At 37.2% G+C, this 25899-nt stretch overlaps 1 protein-coding gene across 1 annotated transcript; it reads left to right on the forward strand.

Annotated features, from left to right (window-relative positions):
* Positions 1-25648, forward strand: LOC121730417 (orexin receptor type 1-like). The gene is made up of 8 exons (XM_042119447.1): positions 1-42; positions 4573-5141; positions 5407-5554; positions 10247-10388; positions 13265-13377; positions 15511-15610; positions 22284-22396; positions 25402-25648. The coding sequence occupies exons 2-8, from the start codon at positions 4596-4598 to the stop codon at positions 25614-25616; spliced, it is 1377 nt and encodes a 458-aa protein (XP_041975381.1). The 5' UTR covers positions 1-42; positions 4573-4595; the 3' UTR covers positions 25617-25648.
* Positions 25649-25899: the final 251 nt, after the last annotated feature.

Consider the following 25899-nt stretch of genomic DNA (forward strand, 5'->3'; position numbering starts at 1 on the left):
AATCGTTCGTGTCAAAACGGCTTGATTTAGAGTCTGACTCAGGTATTGTAACGTTTTATTTTTAACGGTGAAGGGTTGGAATGTTAAAACGTCTGGTCAATGTATTGCAATCTGGGTAATGGATGTTAAAAAGGTAATTCTATTCAATGAGAGCAGCGGTGATTATATTTAATAGTTTAGTTATTTTATTAGTAGTACACGAAAATAACATTTTATGAAATATCTAATGTCTTTTTAATATCACAAAATATTTGTAACAAACTTTGAAGTTTCATTAAATTTTGTTGCCATCAATGTTTAAAGCCCTGCGTATCACTTTGCCCCATTGCGTCTAATCAAACACGTAACCGAAGGTAGGGTCCACGGACCTTTCGGAAAAGATAGAGTTTATATATTTGCTTTTCATTCCTCAGTGATTTTGGTTCCCTTTAGGTTGCCCGCGCCTAAAATTCAGCAATGCTAAAATCTTTCTAATTGTAATTATCCTCCGATCGCGGATTCTTGGAAATGCTATTCTATTCTATTGTTGTCGCGATCACCGGTGCTCTTAATATGAGGCTTGAAGCAATAATTCATTAGAGTTTTTAAAACAGTTTTCTTCAATATTTTGAGTTATACTCGTTACGGAACATAGCGGATATTATGTATATTAAATTTTCGAGTAGAAGGAGTTATAATTAAGTTGTAATTAAGAAAACTCCACACCGAGCTAACTAAACCTTACATTTTTGAAGCACCACCGTTCGTGATTAATGAAACAAGCTCAAGAACACATTTATTTGCTACGTGAAACTTTCAAATTTTCGTCCGCTCCCGCAAAGCCTTGTAAATTGTTATCTAAAGTCAAGGACTCAAGGTAGAAATTAGGTTGGGCATTTTGTATTTTGCAAATTGAGTGAGTGGGACAAACGACCAAGAATCGGCCTAAACATTAATAATGTTTCTGCAGAAAATAAAATGTTGAAAAGTGTTGTAGCATTTGCGAAAATGTCAAAAACCATACATTACAGCATGACTGGTGAGATATGATCAATAGGTACTTAAGGAGAGTACTCGGTAATCGATTCTCATTATAATTATGTAATACTAGCGACCCGCCCCGGCTTCGCACGGGTATAAAATATATAGCCACTGAAAAAATGATTAAAATCGATTCAACAGTTTTGATTTATATTTATTAACTACCCGTGGGCTGTGGCCCGCATTGGTCGGTACCGCCGCAAAAGCTATAAAAATATTATGTTATATCTTTGAAAATATTCATTTAAATCATAATATGCTGTAAAGGGCCATATAGATCTACATTAAATCAACAATGTATTTAAAGTGTTAATTTTATAAGGATTAATGCAATATTGGTTAAAATCGCTTCGAAAATTAGCCATTATTTGTCGTTAAAAGTAAATAACAAAAAACTGTTATTGTGGGATATCCATAAGAGATGGACATAATATACCGTCGCGGAGTTTTCTGTAGACCTTTTCATAGTGTACAATACTTAGTACATTATTTTGATAAATCTCGTAGGGTTCAGCCTGCGTTTGCAATGTAAGCGGAAAAAAATGAAATTATTTACGACATCATATTATTAGAAACCCCAAAAATAACAGTATTTCTCCACCATTTAATGAATGTTATTATTTATTTATTTAAAAACCTTCCTTTTGAATTACTCTATCTATTAAAGAAAACCGCATCAAAATCCGTTGCGTAGTTTTAAAGATTAACTAGGGAACAAAGGGACATGAGGGAAAAAAAGCGACTTCATATTATAATATGTAGTGATGATAGTGAAAATTAGGTAAGTACTTAATTTTTAAAGATCCGTACGGTACGATCGGATCAACAGCGATCATCACAAATAATATCCCATAAATCTAGACGCGCATTACACTGTTTACACGCAAAACCAAACAGAATGTCTTGCGTGTATTAGCGCTTTATAAAATGTAAACATTTTTGTACGAAATATCGCTGACCTCGATCATATTTTGACGATCTCTTCCCTGTTGTAATATTCGCTGTCTCTACGAAAATATCACTTAGAGCCCCCGCAGACTACAGACTTTTAGTCGGCCGATAGTTTGATCGAAAGCTTAATGCCATCCTCGGAGCAAATGACTTTGACCATACATTTGACGCGTTGCCGAGATCGCACCAAAATCCTATTTTATTTATATCTTAGTTCAAAATTGACCTAAAAAAATTCACACGTCCAGTAGGTAGTTAATGAAATTGTCGATCTATTGGCGTGTGTTTTAAATAATCGTAATTTATAAATACTAGGGAGATACTGAATGGATTTAAATAAATTGGTATTACTTTGGAAGCTGATATCATAAGTATAAAAAACAAAAATAGGAAATTAATAACTATAAAAGGAACGTTCATATGCTGAAGATTATTGGTGTGTTTTTATTATAATTTTGTAGCTTTCAAATTATGATTTAATAAGGCTCTAAAAACGGTAAATTACGGCATCTCCGTATAGGGAGCGTCCTTGATAATTTGGCTGCAGCGATATCGATTTTTCTCAAGGATGGCTAAAGCTTAGAAATTAAAGTGCATTATCAGCATTCATCATGTCTTTATCTTTAAATTACCCACAGCATAACACGATTGGTCAACTTTAATACCACAGAATAATTAAGAAAAAGGACCTCTATAAAAACAGGGATTCTAATTTTGCCAACAGAGGAGAGTGATTTAAGCTTCCAAAATTTGTACATAAATTAGGTCCAGCATACACTATAATTTGCCCATAGCTATGAAATATATAATATATGAAATATAAAATATATGAAATATATTTATGGTTTTTAAATTACGCGATAAAAACCATTTTGTCGCTTACGCCCTTTCCATTTCTTGCTGTTCCATTTCTTCTATATCGATCTAAAACATATCCAAAACGATTGTTTAACGCGGCGTCACCTTAAGCAACTGCTTTTAATTTTATAATATCAGTAATACATACTACTACAACTTTTAAGTATTTTTATTAATTCAAATAATAAATATCAACAAAATATTTTAGCGTTATTGAATCTTCCAGCATTTTCGATCAAATTTGACGGTATACGGACCACAATACAGATTTCTAAGAATTTTGGGTACAGGTACCTCTGAACACTTTTTAAGAAATCTGTAGCCATTTTTGAGGGTTTCCGTACCCAAAGGGCAAAAACGAGACCCTATTACTGAGACTTCGTTGTCTGTTCATCTGTCCGTCTGTCTCCAGGTTGTGACTCAAGAACCGCTATAGCTAGAATTCTGAAATTTTCACAGATTGTGTATATCTGTTGCCGCTATGACAACCAATACTAAAAACAAAATAAAATTAATATTTAAGGGGGGCTCCCATACAACAAACGTGATTTTTTGGCCTTTTTTGCTCTACTTATATCAATAATAACAACAGGTAGGTACTTGAAAAATTCAAGTACCGTACCTAGTAAGTCTCAAAGTCCTTAATTATATGTGTACTTTAATTTTTAATAATAATAATAAAATAAATTAAAAAATTAAGGTGGCTCCAATACAAAAACAGAATTTATGGCCTAATTTTGCTCTATAATGGTACGGAACCGTACGTGCGCGAGTCAGACTTGCACTTGGCCGATCATTTCTTTTAGTAATAATAATAAATAATAATATAAATTACGATGATGGTAGATGATGATAGTGGCATGTTGGCAGGAAATAATACTCGGCTCCCACTTGGCAAATTCGTTTATAAGGAAGCCATTTCCGATTTCGTACGGCTGTCAATCGCAGATCATGTTCTTTATTTCAATAAAACATCTCCTGAATACCAATGTTATAATAACAATTCAGCCGATTCCATTATTGATTCTGATTTAAATTCACATTGTGTGCGAGAAATCAGTGATGTATAGCACCTGCTATTGTATTTATTTAAGGCTGCACTTAAGATGTCCTTACAAATTATAATTAGCAAGGACTTAAGGATCTTTACTAATCTTATATCTTTAAACGAGCAATTCTTGTATATATATAATTGGAATCTCGGAATCGGCTCCAACGATTTTCATGAATTTTAGTAGGTATATAGGGGGTTTCGGTGGCGATAAATCGATCTAGCTAGGAATCATTTTTAGAAAATGTCATTTTATTCGTGTTTTATTTAGTAATAATTAGAAAGGACATACATTTTCAGTATTTCTCTTAAAAACATTCAAATAAAATGTTACTAGAATATAGTACTTATTCTTTCTACTATTGAATTATTAAACAAATAATACAATATTCCGATAGAAATACAAAATATTTCGAATATTAATAATATGAACAATTATTTGAGAGAAATACTGAAAATTTTAAATAGCAATTATCACTCATTGTAATTAACTTCTATTAATTTAAACTTCAGACTGAAACGTTCTCATTAAAATTAGCCTTTGTCTCTATTAGCAGCTGTTTATGTTCAAACTCTCTCAGAAACCCGCTCTTGTGTAACTTCGAAGAATCAAAGCCATAATTATAAAAACCGCCATGGTATTAATAAACTTTTCATCCTTTCGTCTCTATTTTTAAATGTTTTTGTTACAGATTAAAAATGGCGCCTACAAAAAATGTACGCGAGTGAGCTCATTGCCAAGAAAAAGTTACGCATAGTAAAAATGGATTGGAGTATGAAAATAATTTGTATAAGTTTACTTACTCTCTGCGGAGTCGATATCGCAAAGACAGAAGCTGTCGAAAATCGTGGTGATGTGAACAAAAACATTATAAGTAAGGACTTGGATCATAACAGAACAGTTGCATCAGTCGCAGAAGAAAACAGCACAGAATGCGTCGGAGCAGCGGAATACTGCAACCTGACGAAAGACGAATACGTGGAGATGTTAAACCAGTACATATACCCACAGCCGTACGAGTGGGTGCTTATAGGGACTCATTCTGTGGTATTCCTGGTGGGGTTGGTGGGGAACACGCTGGTGTGCGTCGCCGTGTATAGGAACTACTCCATGAGGACGGTGACCAACTACTTCCTGGTGAACCTGGCGGTGGCGGATATCATGGTGCTGCTGTTCTGTCTGCCCCCGACTGTGCTGTGGGATGTCACCGAGACGTGGTTCCTGGGAGACGCTCTCTGCAAAATTATACTTTACTTTCAGGTAATGTAAAGTGTTATAATACCTTTATTGATTTTTTTTATTGATTGATTAATTATTATTTGAAGTCGTACAGTCGTCTTACGACTGCTCTGACCGCTCAAGAACTGCTCGAGTGGTCCTTGTATGGCGGATATGAATTTAGTATGGAAACTGCAGATCGCCGTGTGGCAACCGCATCTTGCAGCCGGTCTCGACTGCAAGATGCGGTCCGTCTATGGCCGGCCATATGCATAGTTCCATAATCCTAACCTTTTCTTTGTTTCAGTCGGTATCAGTGACGGTGTCAGTGCTGACGCTGACCTTCATCTCGGTGGACCGCTGGTACGCCATCTGCTTCCCCCTCAAGTTCAAGTCCACGATCACGCGCGCCAAGACCGCCATCTTCGCCATTTGGACAGTATCACTACTGTTTAGTAAGTATATTTTTTATTTGAATATTGGTTTAAAATAATTTTAGACTAATTGGAATTCAGAAAGCAGAATGGAAGCAGGAAATAAGCATACTAATCAAGTTATGGTAAGCGTCCACGGAGGCAATAGTCGCCGCCCATGTACACTCGCAACACTAGTGGAGAAACACATAATTCTTCTAGTATGGCAAAGTTATCTTGTCACACCTTAGTCCTTTTTTTTAAATGAAATAAGGGGGCAAACGAGCAAACGGGTCACCTGATGGAAAGCAACTTCCGTCGCCCATGGACACTCGCAGCATCAGAAGAGCTGCAGGTGCGTTGCCGGCCTTTTAAGAGGTAATAGGGTAGGGATGGAAAGGGGAGGGAATAGGAAAATAGGGTATTGGGCCTCCGGTAAATTCACTCACTCGGCGAAACACAGCGCAAGCGTTGTTTCACGCCGGTTTTCTGTGAAAACGTGGCATTTCTCCGGTTGAGCCGGCCCAATTCGTGCCAAAGCATGGCTCTCCCACGTATAAAGTCGTACATTATTTAGAACAAATTACGCCTCTATCTACATCTGTAGGAGTTCATGTTGTTTCCCGCCGAGAGACTGTAGAGTCCGATCGAGCCGGCATTCCACTGGCGAATTATGGCACTGCAAAATTAGCTTCTTCGGTAGGTTCCTAATAATTCATTTCCCTTAAGAGGAGTCCACACCGCCCTTTTTTCCATACAAACGGTGTCCCCTGTTTCCTCCCTGGATAATGCTAGTAGAGTTATAATTTTTTTCCTGAATATCTACGGCCACTTATACAATGTCCCTATGTTTTCTTTTTTTTTCATAATTTAATTATTAAATAAGATATGAACGTTCAAAAACCCAAAAAAATGGCCAGATTATCCGCTGTGTTCAAACGTCCAGAAAACAGATTTGGCTAGATTATACAAAAAAAGCAAAGCATAGGAACACAGCTCAAGCCTTTTTTTAATTAATGAAAAAAGTACTTAAATCGGTTAAGTTTTGGAGAAGGAATCAGGGGACAACGAATCGTTGATTTTCTGGATTTTCTGCAGTTGTCTCTATCGCGTTCTGCGGTAGGCTTGAGGTAAGGGAGACAGCTATAGATATTACACGTACTTTTTTTTCATTTCTCTAGCCCCTGGTGTATCCTCTTAATCGTGTAAGCTTGTGATGGAAAGCCTCTTTTCTTCAGGAGTAAAGAGACTTTTTCACAACATCCTCATAAATTACGGTTAGCTTATATTTTATATTTTGTTTAGGTCTGTACAAAGAAACCATTTTTGTTCACTAAAATACGATTGTGTTTAAAAAGCGGATGGCTTACCTTTATAAAAAGTACCCCAAGCAGCCTTTTCCAAAGGAGGACGCCTCAAGGGCAATTTCACTTTAATAAATTCAAAGTAATCAATTTAATAACAATATTACTGTCGTACTCAGAGACGAAAATTAATTACTTGATTGAAATTTAATGAAGATTTTGACATTTAAGCTCATTACATTAGGCTTCGTCCACATTTGTATCATTTGCGCGATCAGATCTCCGTCGCGTATCATCGAAGCGTATCAAAATGATACGCGTATCATGATACGCCCCGACTATTAACCGCGTATTTGATACGTGTCTAGGGAATGCAATCTCGTTCGTTCCGGAGACCTCGGCCTTTTTTAGCGAGATTAATCTCGGACGAAAAAAAGGCGAGATCTAGCGAGTTTGACGAGATTGCACTTGAGCATAAAAACGTCTTGAAGCGCGGACTGACATTGATGGAGTTGCGATCACGGAGCTGAGCTGGCCTAAGCAACTGTGCACTATGATTCTCAACTAGATCCTGAATTTTGACTTCTCGTTGTTTTGTTTGTTATAAGTAAAATAACTATTTTATTACTAAAAGATTTGCGTTTGATAGTGCGCTTTTATAATTCTGGACATTACGTTATCGTGGACGCTGGCTTCCACGATAAGACGTTGGGTGTACGTTGAATGCCCTTTTGATTTTACGCACCGCGGACGTTTTGTGCGGTTCAGAAGTGTAAAGTTGTGATGTCCTCTAACGTGCACGTTAAAAAGTTATCGTCGACGGAAATATAAAAGCGTCTCCATATATTTCCATACATTTTACTTCCCTATGTTATCGTTTTACCGCGGACGTCCACGATATTATCCCCACGTCCAAAATTATAAAAGCGCATTAGAAGAGAAGACTAGCTGTTTCTTTCATTTGTTATTTGATAGATAGTAGATACGTATGTCAAAGTTTACTACTTAAAAATTATAGACAGATACTTACATCAAACAATGTTTGATGCATGAAATTCTATTGAAAAAAAGTCGTGAAAATGAATGTTAATCTTATAATACTTATAATATTTATTCCTTTTTTTTCGTAATTCATTCAAATATTGTGATTATTTGCAAAAAAACCACCAAACTATTAATCTCGCGAGATCTCGAAATTGGCGAGATTTCGCGGTATTGTAATCATAAACTCGCGAGATCCCGCTTGAGCCCCGATCTCGCGAGATTTGCATTCCCTATACGTGTCGTATCAAATACGCGCATGATCGGCAGAATGATCTAATAGGCGTCCACACTATGATACGCATACTTGATACGGCGCGATGATCGCGACGGAGATCTGATCGCGCAAATGATACAAAATATGTGGAAGCACCTTTAGCTGACTCTTCATTAAATTGAAGTTTAAGGCCAGGCTCGCACTAGCGGCCAGGTCGCGGCGGCCATCGAAAGTATGATGTGGCCGCAACGCGACCAGCGGCCACACCATACTTTCGATGGCCGCCGCGACCTGGCCGCTGCGGTCTGGCCGCTAGTGCGCTATTGGGCTAATCATCATTGAATGTATCGAGTCCACAGTCGAGACATTCAATGATTCAGTACTTTTGTATTATTTTACGAAACTGTTACAATAATAAAATATGACATTCTTAACAAGAGTTACCCGAATATTGTAACTTGAATAGAATTATTTTTCATCTGTTTGAGAAAATCCTTTTTTCATATTTTAACATAACGTTTCGTCAGCGGTGAATGATTGAATTTTCTTTTAGGGCCAACCGACACGTACCACAACCACACGACATCGCAACGACAAAATGTCGTCAAGCAACACATTTGACATTTGACATTATAAACAGGTTACGTGTGGATGGTGTCGCTGCAGCTTTTTGTAGTTGCGTTGTGGTACCGACAAAATGCCAACGTGGTTGCGTTGTCGCCAGTGATTGCGATGTGGTTAGTGGTTACGTACGAAAGTCAATGAAACGGAGGGGGGAGAGCGCGGGCGCTGTGCGCGCACTGTCGATGCATTGACGCAATGTTGTGGTTACGATGTGGTTGCGATGTGGTTGCGATGTGGTTGCGACGTGGTTGCGACGTGGTTGCGACGTGGTCGGCCGTGGTTGCGTTGTGGTCGGTATTTGACAAGTGGTCGACAACGACCGCAAAATGTGCTACGGGTGAATTGTCTAGTTTATATACGAAATATACGCCCGACCACGTGGTGTGGTTGTCGTGTGGTTGTGGTACGTGTGGGTTGGCCCTTAGATTTTCTCTAGAGAATCTTAATCTTATCCTCGGCATTAAAAGAATAAGCTTGATGACTATTTTTTTTTCTTATTGGTAATTGAAAGACCCTTAAGAAATAGAAACATTGCTGAAAGAATGACTCTGATAGCTTACAAATTCACCAAGATATGACAATTCAAACCTCTCATAAAATAGTCCTGCCCGAAACGCTCCATACAACGCGCTACGAAAGTATGACGTCACTCTTTCGTAGTTTGTACGCATCGGGAGAGAACTTTGTTCGATAGGTATATTAAATATTGCGTTTATGAAAGTGGTTTCATAACAAAAGTTGTTTTTAATTGCAGTGATATGCAAATATTAAGGAATTTAGTTGAAAAAAAAATCGACTTGATTATCTAACTTTGAAGGCGCATAGCAATAAAAATAAAAATGCTATCGAGCTGTAATTTTGTGAACACTCATTTTTCACCGTGATTTTTTTATTTTAGTAACGAAATTCGCTAATCTTTGACCTTGTCATCATCCCTATTCTCAGTCACCACGTCTTAATATCTAAACCCATTTTAAATGTTCTCCAACGAAATTTAAGAAAATTAAGCGTACTTAAATGTGGAAAGAGGATGTCACATCGGGCCCGTTTCTGGAATATGTTTTGACATTCCCGTCACAAATATCTGTCGTGCCGTGGTCGTGCCCATCTGCCGTATTTGCATATTCAAATAATGTCCATCGTTAGCCGCTAATGCCACATACTCCACTGGGGTATGTACACAACAGTAATCTCAGACCCGACAATACCCTAAAATACACCCCCGCCATAGAATAAATTACAATATTAATAAACACGGGCCTTTTACATATTTTGTAATACAAATAACCTGCCCTTAATTTTTTTTTAATCGGGCTTTGGCCCACCACACATTTCCACCACTGTATCTCCTGTGTCGCCAGGATCGACAGCGGTATCCAACCACGAAAACCCTTTGATATGATCTCAGGGAGCCCGAGGGACATGCTAAAGCTGTCTTGGGACCCGCAACGAATTTAATCAGAAGAAAATAGGAGGAGTAGGAAGAAAAATGCCCTTAATAAGTTTCGCTATAGTCTGGTAGTATAACATAACGGTTTCTTGTTACAGATTCGCCGGAAATAGTAGTTCTGACTACAGTGCAGTTGGTCCCGCTGCGGTTTAACCTGCAGTACCTGATGCAGTGCGCTGCGACGTGGTCACCAACCAGCGAGCTGGTCTGGCATATCGTTAAAGCTGTCTTTCTCTACACGTAAGTCAAAGTTTTTAACAGTAACAAAACTAAGTGATAATACTTTAGGGTATGTATGTGTTCCTTATATAGAGTTCACTGTGAAAGTAGCAGCGCTGAAAGAATAACTTTTGTTTCAAACTTGCATGGAAAAATTGCGACGCGCGAGTGTTTGCCCATACAAATCACAAAAAATTCAGCGCTGCTTCTTTCACAGTGAACTCTATATATACCCATACACACCCTATAGTATTATCACTTAGTTTTGTTACAACCTGTATAATTTAATATATTTCGAAGAATCCAAGAAGTACATAATTTTCGGAAAAGCACTTGACAACGCTTGTTTTCCAGTTACGAACTCAGACGAACGATTATGTTTAAGTTGGATTTATACGAGTATGCGTCCGCCCGAACGCGCGGTCTACGCGGTAGAGGCTTATAGCGAGATTACAAGCAAATGTATGTAAATGACAGCGCGACCGCGCCGCTATAATAATAATCGTTATTATATAATATACAATCTATATATTAAATATTAATACGCGAGTGAAAAACTTTGGATTCCTTTTGACGAAAAATGCGGAAACGTAGGTGAATGAAATTTTGCACAGTTATAGTTTATATGGTGAAGGAGTGCATCGAGCTAATATTATTTTGAAATTATGCTTTTATCATACATTTTTTTAACAAATAAAACATTACACATACTACAATGTGCACACTACCATATTTTTGAATGACAATATCCTATACCTACATACGAATTCGAATTATACTCTTTTGTTTATGGTTAAGGTTTGTTGTAAAATTTTCAGGACATTCTAATATTGTGTAATTTTCATAAAGAATAAACTTCCCAAGCCTTCGTTATTATCATAAAGTCACCTTTAAAATTCATATTCTAATTTGTTAAGACGTAACTTTTTTATTTATAAAAATGTTAAGTGAAACGAAAGTGTTGCTAAGGTGGCTAAAATTGAAAGCTAATAATGAGCAACGGCTTCAGCTATTTTCGAGACCCAGGATCCCAGAAACACTCGTATGAAAGAAATATAATCAATCTTCAAAAGTGACTCTTATAACGCCAATGTTGAGGACTTCGTCAATGCGGTTCGCACAAGTGGGTTACTGACTAGTGACTAATATTATGTCGAACTCCTTTTTGTGTTGAGCCCGTCTCAATACCACCATTACCCTCACAATAACATCGCATTAATATTAATGATCGGTAACTTTATAACTTTTGTTATTTCGTAGTATAATGTCGAATTTGCATGATAAAAGTTGGGTACAACAAAAATTAAACGAAAATAAATTAACATTATTTCAGTATCAAAATGTACTTTACATCGTAGCATTGTATAATATCAAACAGTAGAGTAACACAGCTGTTACCTTGTAATCAAAATCGCTCAACATAGATTACGAGCACAAGACTTATTAATTCTGAATTATGATATTTCAATCTATTTGAAAACATGCTTGCGTATGCGTTAGGACGATTCTAGTGATTTTTAAAAGCTTTTATTTAACTTTCTCTGTATGTATGTAAGTATGTATGTTCGGGTGAAATTTTGCAACTCGATTTTGAAGTAGATATATTTAACCGATTGAGCTTAAATTTTGCATACACGTTTAGTTTGGATGACAATGCACGATATGGTATGTGACATCACTATAAATCCAATATGGCTGACCATCCAAGATGGCGAAATAGTTATTTTCTATGCAGTCCTATAATATGGACATTCAATGAAAAGGCTTTTTGAGAATAACTCGAAAACTAATGTAATGCCATTCTACATCCAATATGGCGGCTCATCCAAGATAGGGGAATAGTTATTTTTAATGCACTACTGCAATATGGGTATCAAATGAAAGGGCTCATTGAGAGTAACATGAAAACGAATGTAATGTGACTCGTGTCGTATCGTGTCGTGTCGTGCCGTCTAGTGCCGTGTCGTGTCGTGACTCGTGTCGTGTCGTGTCGTGTCGTGTCGTGTCGTGTCGTGTCGTGTCGTGTCGTGTCGTGACGTGCCGTGTCGTGTCGTATCGTGTCGTGTTGCGTCGTATCGCGTCATGTCATGTTTAAATGTCAGGTCAAATCCAGCCGGGTTTTAGAAAATGTCCGGTTGAACACGGTCACTTTTTTTGTTAAGTGAAATTTAATTTTTTAGTCACGCAGAAATAAACTGAACTAAACCGAACTCGCTGAATACTAAATAAAGACACGGTTTTTCACTGATCAAAATCAAGTACGATTTCTTGGACTTAAGTTAATCAGATTTTAACAAATTCTTGAAACAAAACAAACTAAAATCAAACGGACTAAGAAAACTAGCCAGAGAATAACTAAAAAACAATAATTAAATTATAAACAAAAAAACTTTTTGAAAAAAAGCTTTTATTCTAAACACTTTAAAAAGAAGAAAATAAATTTCTACTTAAAATATTTAACTATTAAGTTATAACCTCAATATATTATACAATTTGCATTATAATAAAAGCTTGTCGCGCGATTTGTGAATAAACTAGTACCTATCAATTTAACTAGGAGTAAATTGATATTATATTTTTTTATTTGAATAAAATTAAATACTGACAGATTGTTAAGTCTCGTGACAAGCTTCTATTATCATGCAAATTGTATTATATTGAGGTTATAACTTAATAGTTAAACATTTTAAGGAGATTTTTTTTAAAGTGTTTAAAATAAAAGCTTTTTTTCAAAAAGTTTTTTGTTTATTATTTTTTGTATATTATATTTTATAGTGATTTCTTTTCTACTGTATTTAACGATATTGTGTTTAAAATGTGAATACCGCAGATAATTTAGACAGCTCATTTCTTAAGTTAAACGGAGGTTTATTGACCATTCTTTCACATTTTTTCAGGATACCGCTCATTTTAATGACAGTGGCGTATCATCAAATAGTGAGGGTTCTGTGGAGCGCGGAGAAAATCCCCGGACAAGCCGAAACTATGAAGCTCGCTTCCGCAGAACAATGTGAGTATACTCAATTTAACCGTTAAACTATAAAAACTTTTCAAATAATATGAAATACAGTAAAACTTCCTTGATCGGTTTGCGTTTGGACTTCGGCCATCTCTTAAGAAACGCTAATACATGTTCATAAACTAGATGTTTTGTTATAAAAATATAAGAAACATAATTTGTCAAGCTATAAACAATATTTCAGTGTCCACTAGGATACTCACCAAGGACACTTTATCTGGGTATAGTCTGGTAATACGAGAAAAGTGAAATACATTTTTAAAAAAATCTAATGAGCCAAAAGATCTGCGTCAAAATAATTCATTGCAGTTATTTTCTCACGAAATGTCTTTTTTTTACGTTGATAAAAAGGGGCATTTACCTTAGAATGAAATAAGGAGCCGTATCTTACTTTTCCTAAGTGGTTTAAGGTCTCCCACATTTGTAGTCATTAGTTCCCGAGCCCCATACATTACTACCTTAGCCGAATAACGATGCAGGACTAAAAATGAAAAAGGTCAAATGTATTAACTACGATTTTATCGATTTTTTGAATTATAGACACTAGTTGGGGAGGGGAAGATTGGATTTCGGGACAAGCTCGAGCGTGTCAGATTAAGTTTGTATAATGTATATTAGCTAATACATAATCAGGGCTTTATGCGGAGGCTTAAACTTAATTGCTGGTAGTTTATTGAAATAATGCTTCTATTTCATAAATATGCAAGTCATGATAAACTTTAAACTAGAATGGTGCAAGCGGACCCTAAAGTTGTTTCATTTGTAACTATATTAATATAACGAGTAGATAGTTGGATTTAATTAATATTATAGAGATGCCATTTATTTACAACACAACTGAGTTTGTCGGATAAGTTTGAACCAATAGGGCGTTGCTTATGAGGGTGTTGTTTTGATCTCGTGAGATCCCGTCGCGTGGGTAGGATCGGTTAGAATTCATTAACAAACTCAATCGATCTCTGGATTATTGCCTACTTACCGAGCTCGGTGAACATTATTCTTAGCTATACACGCAGTATTAGCCAAATATTTCTTGCAAGCGGTGGCTAACTACAGTGTACGGTCATGTAAAATAAAATAATTAGTTTAATCGGTACATTTTGATTAATGCCTGCAACTTGGATAAACGCGATTTGTTCGCGATGGAGTCAACTTAAGGCGATTTTAAATGTGCGTCCGCGTAAACAAGTGGCTTGGCCAATGGCCGCTACACGCGAAATTACTCTTGATCTCGTGACGTGCATACGCGGGCATATAATAATATAAAAAATAGGGGGCAAACGAGCAAACGGGTCACGAGCAAAGCATCTTCCGTCGCCCATGGACACTCACAGCATCAGAAGAGCTGCAGGTGCGTTGCCGGTCTTTTAAGAGGGAATAGGGTAATAGGGGAGGGTAGGGAATGGAATAGGGGAGGGTAGGGAAGGAAAAAGGAGAGGGCAGGGAAGGGAAAAGGGTAGGAGATTGGGCCTCCGGTAAACTCACTCACTCGGCGAAACACAGCGCAAGCGCTGTTTCACGCCGTTATTCTGTGAGCCCGTGGTATTTCTCCGGTCGTGCCGAAGCATGGCTCTCCCACGTCAAAAACGTAACACGCATAAAATATTTTTAATATAAAATATTATACTACAGGTTCCCTAGAACATTTTTTTTATTACTATCAACTATCAAGCTTCGTGAGTTGCCTGATTTTGATACGACAAATAACAATTTCCTCTGCAAAAATTCTCGAAAGTGGTAGCTTAAAGACAAGGATTTAGTATTTCGATTTGATGGTCCTAAAATATGGATTGTTCTATTTATAGGTCAATATTACTCTAAATTATATTAATATTAACTTATCAATATACAAAAAAGCAGCTGGTTAGGGTTTCGTTTAAGGGTTCTGTAATCAACAAGTCCTCGTTGACTACGGAACCCAAAAACGGAAGTAATAAAACAATTGGTTCTATTATATTATTGTAACATTAAAAATAAAACATTGTTGACACTGTAAAGGGCTGTCCAGCCATAAAATCACTTTTCGTTCTGGTTCATGTGCACAGAGATCCACCGCACGCACCTACATAAGAGATGGCCGCGAGTATTCGGTTTTAGTTTTTAACTTGTAATTTTCCATTGAAGGTCAAATGCGATCGCGGCGCAACGCTGCCAAGATGTTAGTAGCCGTCGTCATCATGTTCGCCGTTTGCTTCTTCCCGGTGCACCTCCTGTCTATTTTAAGGTTAGCCTTTTTCTAATTTTTTTTTAAAGGGGCAAACGAGCAAACAGGTTACCTATACCCGTAGCATGGCTACTGGTTGTGCACTTAATTTTGTTATAATTTAATATATGATATTTCCTTAAATTCCTTAATAACTAAATAATGAGTTCTCAAATTACACTCTGGATTTGTGTTGTGTTTGATTTCCACTGTTAGGATGTAGCTCAGTTTGGAAGTTTCTGTTCATCAACCGTTGGATGAACCTTTAACATAATATGGCAATTCACCACTGTCGGAAGAAGACGAAGAATACATATCTTTGACACTTAACAGATGACAAGTGTTTGCTGGCGCTTTTTGCCGCAGACCGGGCTTGACGGCTTTCGAGAAAATTTTGTTCTGATAATTTTTCCTTGAAAAGGCTTAATCCAGCTGGAATTTCAAGTTTCTTTCCCTTTTGGTTTTTCAATTTAATCGCTGTGAACTTTTTGTGTGGTCGGCCGACCAAAGTGCATCAAAATTCAAGAGTACTTCAGCTGCGCTCCGGAGCGGACCACGCGCTACAGAAGACAATCATCTTGCTCCTACAAGATCCAACGGGCTTGCTGCTACTGCAATTGCCTGAGGAGCACCCCCTGCTGACTATGGAACAGGTTACTCGGGCATGATACGGATTCCGGAGTGTTTTATTTTTGAGAACTTTGCATTATCCCGCAGGCAATTTAGCTATTTACACGCTATTGCCTTTCCATTGGTCCATATCGAGCCGCATAGCCATAGCTGTGGTAAACGAGCTTATTAACTCATTTTCGTAAATTACTCGAATTATTAAGTTTGCTAATAACTTATAAGTACCTTGTTGCACCGGTGTGCATACGTGCACAAAATGGCGCACGATAGAGATTTGTCATTTGAACAAAAGTTTACTATCTTAAATTCTAAGAAAGAAATTTATTTCGAAAGGGTAAATCGGTTGTATAAGTTATCGTCGATTATATCGTCGTTTGAGTCGCGATCTAATGAACAATTCATGATAGAATCGGAAACGATAGACGAAATTAAGTCTAAGTTCGAGAGCATTATTGATGAGTTAAATTGTTTATTATTGAAGGACGACTCTGATGCACCTTTATTAGCCTTTGAGGAATTGTTTACTCGCATTAAACGTACTAGAAATAATATAATTTCCGCTTCTTCTGTCACAGTTGCTTCTCCGTCTCGTTCCAGTGATCGGATACAAATTAAATTACCGGCGATTGAAATACCTAGTTTTGATGGAAGTACAGAGAAATGGCCAGTTTTCTATGAATCTTTTAAAGCGAACATACATAATAATACCCAACTGACTGATTCGCAGCGTGTATTTAGTTGGTAAACTTACTCATAGTGCCTTGAGGGCCATCGCTGGTATTGTACCAACAGGTGAAACTTATAAGATTATTTGGGAAGGTTTAGTTAAGAAATACCAAGACAAGCGGTCATTAGGTACTTATTATTTAAATAATATTTTAGATATGAAACCGTGTATTAACACTACAAATAGTCTGGACACCTTCATAGAGAAATATTCTGCTTCAGTATCTGCCTTAAAACAGTTAGGTATTGTAGATGTGAGTGATTTTATTTTGTTACATTGTGCTTTGGGGAAACTTGATACTCAGACTGCTCAATCCTTTGAGCTGTCAGTGCGGAGTAAAGATTTCTTACAATGATTTAATTTCGTTTGTACGGGATCAAGTTAAGATCTTGGGGAGGTTTCCCACTAACCATAATGTTAGTTTGCCTAGCTCTTTTTTTTTTTCGAAATGGTCTAAGCTACTGGTCTGGTTAAGACCATGGTAGTTTAATCGTGGCTATAACTAGTCTGTTGCTAGTTGGTTTGGAGATAAACAATGAGGGGGGCCTGGCCCCCTCCCCTAAAGTCACACGTGTGACATTCTAGTCGGGCAATATTGGGGAGAGCTACGAAAATAAGCTATTTTTATCTAACGTGGGGACACGGGTCCCCCCTGCTCTTAAGGGGTCCGACCCCTTACTCATTCTCAGACGAGTGAAGCTGCTCGCGCGCGGTAGCACAAACTAGCTGCGTCCGAGTTATCGCGGTAGATGAGCTCAAGTTATTAATGTTATAGCTTAAAAGAGGGCCGTCCCTCTCCCCTTCCGAGTCCGGTTGGGGCGACATACGCGTGTATGTTCTAATGTCAAAGTAATTGGTAGAGCTCTCTAGGACAATGTCGCGGCCGCGGTCATAATTTAGGTGTGTTCCTATGCTATCCGCATGCGAACTCGAACCCGGGATCGAGCTCGGCACCGGATTTCGGTCGGTCTGTCTGTTTGTCGTTCGGGTCGTGTTAAGTCCTCGGGGAAGGCGCCGGCGTCGTCCCCGGTGCAGTACTAACCACGCGGGTGAGTGTGATTTGTGTTTACGTAACTGTACACAGTACGTTACGTATTCTGTGATGGGGTCTACAGGGTCGGCTAAGATATGCTTAGGCCGTCTGAAGAGGTATCGGAATGATGCGTCATGTTCGTAGTCCACAGCCTTACGAATGAGCGGATTGGGATGTACTTTGCCTTTCTCAAAGAATCTCTCTGAGAGTTCTTTGATATAGGCTTTGATAGTGATAAGCTCACAGTCTCTATGCAAGAAGTTATGGCTGAGTAATGTTGGGTGGGATGATAGAATATCCTGAAGATATCATAAAACGGTTTGTGGTTCTAATTGCCTCTGCTTTCATGTGCTAAGATTTCAAGACATGTAGGAGTCTCCAAGGATTGTATTGTCAGAATTGTGGCTTTTTGTGATGCCAGTATGCATGGCTATGGTTGTGTGGTATATTTACACATCACAGAGGGAGACGATATTTCAGTTAGACTCTTATGTGCTAAATCCAAGGTCTCACCTACTACTCGTAAGGTAACGACTCTTGCCAGACTGGAATTATGTGCTGCGCTGTTGATGTCCAAGCTGGTGAAGACTGTTCGTGACACATACCTCGATCGGGTTCATATCTCTGATATTTATGCATTTTCCGATTCAACGATTGCGTTATCCTGGATTCATTCTTCTCCGCATCGCTGGTTTGTGAGTAATCGAGTGTCACAATGTCAAGAGAATTTAGCATCACAATATTTCTTTCATATAGCCGGAACAGATAACCCTAGTGACTGTCTGTCTCGCGGTTTGTTACCTTCTCAGATTATTTCCCATCCTATTTGGTGGAGTGGTCCGTCTTGGATGTGCAAACCTACTTCAGAATAGCCTATCAATGTCTTCGCTCGAAAAAAACTTCTGCAAACAGCTGTAATTCGTGCAGTACAGATGACTTATTTTGCTGAAGATATTGCGCTTCTGAAAGATAATAAGTTGCCTGCAAAAAAACTTCTGCATCTTTCGGCTTTCCTTGATGAAGAAGGGATTGTTCGAGTAGGAGTCTTTCACACTCTGATTTACCTTTTGAGGCCAGACATCCTGTCCTTCTACCGAAACATGATCATGTTGTCGATCTGATCATCAGACACCACCTGGCATATGGCAATTCACCACCGTCGGAAGAAGACGAAGAATACATATCTTTGACACTTGACAGATGACAAGTGTTTGCTGGTGCTTTTTGCCGCGGACCGGGCTTGACGACTTTCGAGAAAATTTTGTTGTGATAATTTTTCCTTGAAAAGGCTTAATCCAGCTGGAATTTCAAGTTTCTTTCCCCTTTTGGTTTTTCAATATAATCGCTGTGAACTTTTTGTGTGGTCGGCCGACCAAAGTGCATCAAAATTCAAGAGTACTTCAGCTACGCTCCGGAGCGGACCACGCGCTACAGAAGACAATCCTCTTGCTCCTACAAGAATTGCAGTAGCAGCAAGCAAGCAGGGGGTGCTCCTCAGAGCACCCCCTGCTGAAGAGCACCCCCTGCTGACTATGGAACAGGTTAGTCGGGCATGATACGGATTCCGGAGTGTTTTATTTTTGAGAACTTTGTATTATCCCGCAGGCAATTTAGCTATTTACACGCTATTGCCTTTCCAGCTACAGTAGAAATATCTAAGACAAACAGCGGAGATAAACAGCTGAAGGTGCCGCTCCGATCTTTATCGCGGCTAGCCGCGATCGACAAAAATTCAATTTAAATGCCACTTTATGACATAATCTATGTTATAACATCTTGCTTTTGGTCTTGCACGCCTAGTCTTGGTCTTGCAAAAATCAAGACTCTTGCAAACATTTTTCAAAACTTTTTTCAAAGCGTTGTAATATTCTCCAAAAAAACATTTTCAAACCTAAATTATTAGACTAGCTACATGATATTATCTCAACTTATTATGGAAATGATTCTTGAATTGAAAATACTGATGAAAAGTCGAGAGCCAACTCAGCGTAGGTTGATCTTTTATCGGCAATGATGTCCTTAAGAAAAATGAGAAAAATAAGAACTTTCCCTTGAATTTCTTCTAGAGTATTTTTAGGGTTCCATAGCCAAATGGAAAAAAACGGAACTCTTATAGATCCGTCATATTGTCTGTCTGTCTGTCTGTCCGTCCGTATGCCACAGCCACTTTTCTCCGAAACTATAAGAGCTATACAATTGAAACTTGGTAAGTAGGTGTAGTCTGTGAATTGTAGGGGTCCCCATAGGTACAACTGAAACAAAAAAAAATTTGGAACGAAGTTCCTTATCGCGCGTTGCGAAAGAGGGCTAGACGGAAAAAGTTGTAACGACACTTTTTGTCACAGACATAGATCAAAATAGATGCGGTATCTATCTTGATCTGTGTCTGTGCTTTTTGCTATAGTTGTAAGCCGTTCGCCGTGCGCTTCTTTCGTGAGAGAATCTTCCAAAGTGGTAAAATCCGTGTCCCCCCCCCCCCCCCTCTAACTTCTAAAGTATTGAAAGATATGACAAGTCTAAAAATATAATATGATGGACATTGCTATAAAAACTACCTAGGAGAATTGGTTTTAACGAAAACTAGCAAGTATTTTTTTTTATACGTCATAAATGGTAAACCTTAATTATTTAACTTTCATTAAATCAACTGAAATATAAAATAAATCAAAAACCTTTTAATTTCATAAAATAAACCTCTTGGCTGCTGAGGACAGCGAAACCATTCATGGGCGAGTCCAACTCGCACTTGACCTGATTTTCGGTTGGAAGATCTTCGACCTTTTCGGCCGCCACGTATATTCCCAAATTTTTAGTTTAAATGCATGGTTACATAATCAAAAGGTAAAAACGGGACCCAATTACTTACACATCGCTGCCTGTTCGTCTGCCTGTTTCCAGGCTGTATCACAAGAACTTGAAATTTATGTTAAGTAGAAAATATTATATTGTTATAAATATTTTATCTCATATTATAGTCACTGCGACTAAGTAAAAATTTTAGCAAGAGTCTTGCATGGAGCAAGACTCTTAATCTCTCTCAAAGTATAATATTATTTGCGGTGTATTTATCAGTAAGCACTAAGCCTCCTTTTGAGACCCTTGAAAGGCGCTTATCGTCATGTCCAAATGAAGAAGAAATATGTAGCCCACCAAAACAAAATTAATGTACAAAAGAAAAGCTAAGTTCAATACAAAAATTATGTTTGGCTGTTGGCTTCGCCGCAAAAATAATAGAGATCTAAACGAGTGCCAAATTCCATGAAAAATCGAAATATGTATTTATAGGAACTAAATTTCATTATGTACAAGTATTTAACTGTATGTATAGTATCACTAGCTAGAAACCGAGCTTTGTGAGGGGTTGCATCGTGGGGATAATCTTTAAGTCAGTTTTTTATATTTTAATCTAAACCAAACCTTGACAGACCAACTTATGTTACCGTTAATGTGCGTAAACCAGTTAGACTGCGGATTAACAAGGTATTCTGCAGATTATCTGGGCAAGTCAGTTAAAGTGCAAAAAGTTTATTCTATTCTCATTAAATTACATAAAACAGTTTCTTGTTTTAATATAACATATTTTTAGTGGTAGAGAATAATTTAACATATTTTTTGGATATAAACAAAGGAATTAATTATTAAATTTTAAGTAACATGTTACTACACTAACAAAGTATAACAGAGCGTATCAACTAAAAAAAAACAACCAAAACAACATAAAGCTTAAGTAAAAGTTTTTAGGACTTTTACGAAGGAAGAGAATGCAAACTAACTAGTTAGGTTAAGTGCAAATATAAGTTTTTTTTATTAACAAATTTTACACTTAGGGCGGATTCGACCAAACTGGAGTAAAATTTTACTAGAGTATAACTGTCTCCTAATCTAAGAGTAAGCTGGTTTTGCGTTTTTCTAACTTCTAATCCAAGAATGAGGTAATTACACGGAAGTAAATATTTACACGGGCTATTTTGATGGAGTAAATATTAAACTGAGAATAGTTGTATAACAGGGTTCAACTGACACGGTCGGTGTCATTGTGAACTATAATTGACATTTTATTTCATACTCTTTGAGTAACTTGGTAAAATGCAAACGATAATACCCTAGAGTAAATTAAAGGAGTAAAATTATTCTCATGATAGTTATACTCGTGTAACTTCAAGTTTGGTCGAATCGGGCCTTAAAAGGATAGTTTTAGAATTTAGATACTAGACTAAGATTATCAGGGAATCTGCAGATCACCTAGGTAATGTGCACGTTAACGTATTCTAAGTTCTAACGGATAACATATACATTTTTTGCAGGTACATGAAAGACTTGGAGCAGAACGACGTGCTGTCGATCATGGGTCTGCTGTCGCATGTGTTTTGCTACGCCAACTCCGCCATCAACCCTCTCATCTACAACTTCATGAGCGGTAAGCATATTCCTTTAATATTAGCTGTGCACGAGCAGTCCAAATGGCGTGTTCGCATTCTAAAATCGGTCCGAAAATTGTTATGAAAACTTGTTTGAGCAATAGCGCGTGGTTTTTTCTTTTTTTTTTTCGAAAGGGTCTAAGCTACTAACTGGTCTGGTTAAGACCATGGTAGTTTAATCGTGGCTATAACTAGTCTATTGCTAGTTGGTTTGCAGATAAACAATGAGGGCGTAGACCGTGGTGTATGGCGGTTTCATACTAAGCTGGTATCTATCTCAATAGCCGCCGCGACCTAGCCGCTAGTGCGCTATTGCTCTTATTTAGAGAGCGTGCAGCTATTGTTCAGCTTTAGATGTTACTTAACCCTAAAGTACATAATCTAGGGGTATATCCACTTAAGCCAGACTTGGCTATCGGTAATTTTGTTTAATTTGTCAAGTCATGCCTTTCCTTTCATAGATGTGATTTACGAAGAACGAAAGAAGTATTGTGATAATAAATCCACGATTAATTCAAGGCTTCGAATGAAAATGTATTTATATTTATTAAAAACTTCAAAGCAAATACAATTATTAACTTAATCTAGTACAGTGTTTTAATATATTTTCCGCACACACATAGCAGTGTAGGTTGAGACTTTAGAGTATAAAGTCTACTGATATTATGTCGTTTAAAATGTACCTACATAATATTATTAAGTTCTCTTTAATTTTTCGCTATCAATAATAACATTGAAATTAAACTATTTTCCCAAATGAAAATATTTTCCACCTGCGTCTGCAGGGTCTTATTGATTTATGTGAAAACAATGAATCAAATATCACTTAGGTAAATAATATAAATCTCGTGATAAAATTTGTACAGTCTATTCGCTTTTATTTCAACGGCATAAGGTTTACTATCAAACTTCGAGATACTTGTAAACGGAAAATAATGAAATGATGACTTTCTGCACGTGCCTTTTAATTAACACGTTTATTGTTAATCAAGAAGGAATAAGTGAAAAAAGGCTTTTTAGATGATAATAATAATAATAATTATGATTTTCGTGTGCTATTAATTTCACTAGATGTGAAGTGAAGGAATGATTGTGAGAGTTGTAAAAAATGATTTAATGACTATTTTACTATAAATTCACACCGCCAGGCTATAATCATTTATAATGACCAATTCATGGATCTCACCCTCCGATTATGCGATATGCGCCAAGAGTCAAACGAATCTCAGCCCGGATAGCACGGACGAAATAACCATAATAGGCTACTTGACCTAATTTTTTTCTTCATGCTAATCGCTTAATAATCATTCATTATTACAATAAAAACTAATATTTTAATATTTTACACAGTAGAAACCCATAAAAATGTTAATTGAAAAATATGCCTTATAAATGGCGCCGAAAACACTATTCGCCATAGTGTGACGTCAAACGTTTTGTATTTTAAGCTCTCTTTATTGAAAAAAAATTTATATTCTAAATGTACGCGTCTAAAAGTGCCCAAAAATTATAAAAGAATTAAATAAGAAATTAGAAATCATTTGTAATGTTGAAAACTTTTGGAGAAAAGTTTTAACCATTTCATTTCCCGTCTACAATGAATGGAGATAATTTATAAAACTGATGTTTTATTTGAATTATTCAAGAAAATATATTTTACAAATCTTTTTAGCCTTATTTTTATTATTTATGTACAAATAAACTTACATATAACGAGCGCGATAAATAAAAGATATTAAATTAGGAATGAGATGACGTCACATCCAATTCGGAAGTACCGCAAAAGCATTTTCGTCAGTACAAATCCTATTTTCATAAAATTATATTTTCAAATCGACTTTATTTATCAATCATAAGCTTTTATTTGATGATAAGGGTGAAATACGGTTTTCTAGGCCAAGTTCTACTAGAAATATGTATTTGTTCAATGAAATTGAATATAGGTCAAGTAGCATATTTCTTGGATGAAATTTCCTGCTTCGAAATAAATTTTGGAAAGTCATGGGTGGATTCAACGACAACATATTTTTCTTTTACGACCTCTTGTGTAGCGAGCTCGGATTTATAAATATTTTATAAAATGAATTTATTTTGTCTAGCACTTCAGTGATGTAGTGACTGTGGAATTATATTTTTTATATTTTTATTATAAAAACGGTTCACAAAAATATGCACTCATAAATAAATTAAATTGACAATAACTAACCTACGGTCGTTATTTAGCTTGAAGTAGGAACTTTCATCCAGGAAACTATATTTATTTCTTCTCTACGAATACTGGAAACAAATCTTTAAAGGTCATGCTAGCCGGTCTGGACATCTACGTCGGTCAGTCCAGCGACGAATATATTTTAAATTGGATATAATTAATAATTTACTACCTTTAAATTTTATAATAATGGCCGGTTTGTATGTTATAGGCCAACTGATATATCGGAGATACCATCATAATATATCCAACATGAATAATGACAAGTCAAAGTGGGCTGTGTAGTGTTTAGGTAATAATTATTTTTTAAACTCAAATTGTTAGTAGATTGGCGTCGGTTAAATCCGTTATAATGTTGTAAATATGTGAATGCGTGCTTGTCCCTTTATCGGGCTATTTTTTTGTGTCTCTGTCTGTCCGATTTTGATAAAATGTGATATTGAGACCCGGGTAAGGGCGATTTTGATCTTTAAGGGGCTGTTTCACCACTTCCTGATAAGTGTCAGACAGCCTATTATTAGTCTATCCACCACTTAACTTGACATAGAGTATGGAGAGTCTGTCAAATAAGTTGTGGATAGCCTATCCGACACTTATCAGGAAGTGGTGAAACAGCCCCTTAAAGATCAAAATCACCTTACCCGGGTCTCAATATCACACACACGCCTATCCGGCACTTATCAGGAAGTGGTAAAACAGGTACTAACACTTCCTGATAAGTGACGAATAGGCTATCCACCAATTAACTTCATTCACAAGTCACCGTAATTTTCTAAATTTCACTTTTATTTCCAGGCAAATATCGTCGAGAGTTTCGTCGCGCGTTCTGCTGCGGAGTGAATCTGACCGACGAGACCACGTCGACGATGACTCGTCTGACCAATTCCAAGAAGAAGTTCGACCCGGCCATCAGTCAGCGGGCCCTTATGCACTTCGACAACAGCCGGAGACAGTATAGGACCGTCACCGAGACTAGATACTCCACTAGAAACGGCTACCACATTGCCTGACTGTAATATGACTATAAGTAGTGTTATTGTTCGGAATAGTTAGGTCTAGGAACTTAAAGTAGCAAAAAGCGTCGCTTTCATAAGCTTATCCTACCTCAGTGCCGATTTTATGTTTTTTGTGAGAGTAGGCCACTTTATTCCCCCCATGTTCGTAACCTATAGGGCCTCTTTGGACGCTGCGCCCTTCTAGGAAGGTGTCGACCCTAGGCCACGGCCTATATTATATTTATCTGGGGCTGTTCTACCTTGTCCGAACGACAAATTGTGAACGTGTGACATATCT

Source organism: Aricia agestis, chromosome 1 (assembly GCF_905147365.1).
Source record: "Aricia agestis chromosome 1, ilAriAges1.1, whole genome shotgun sequence".
NCBI classification, from domain to species: domain Eukaryota; kingdom Metazoa; phylum Arthropoda; class Insecta; order Lepidoptera; family Lycaenidae; genus Aricia; species Aricia agestis.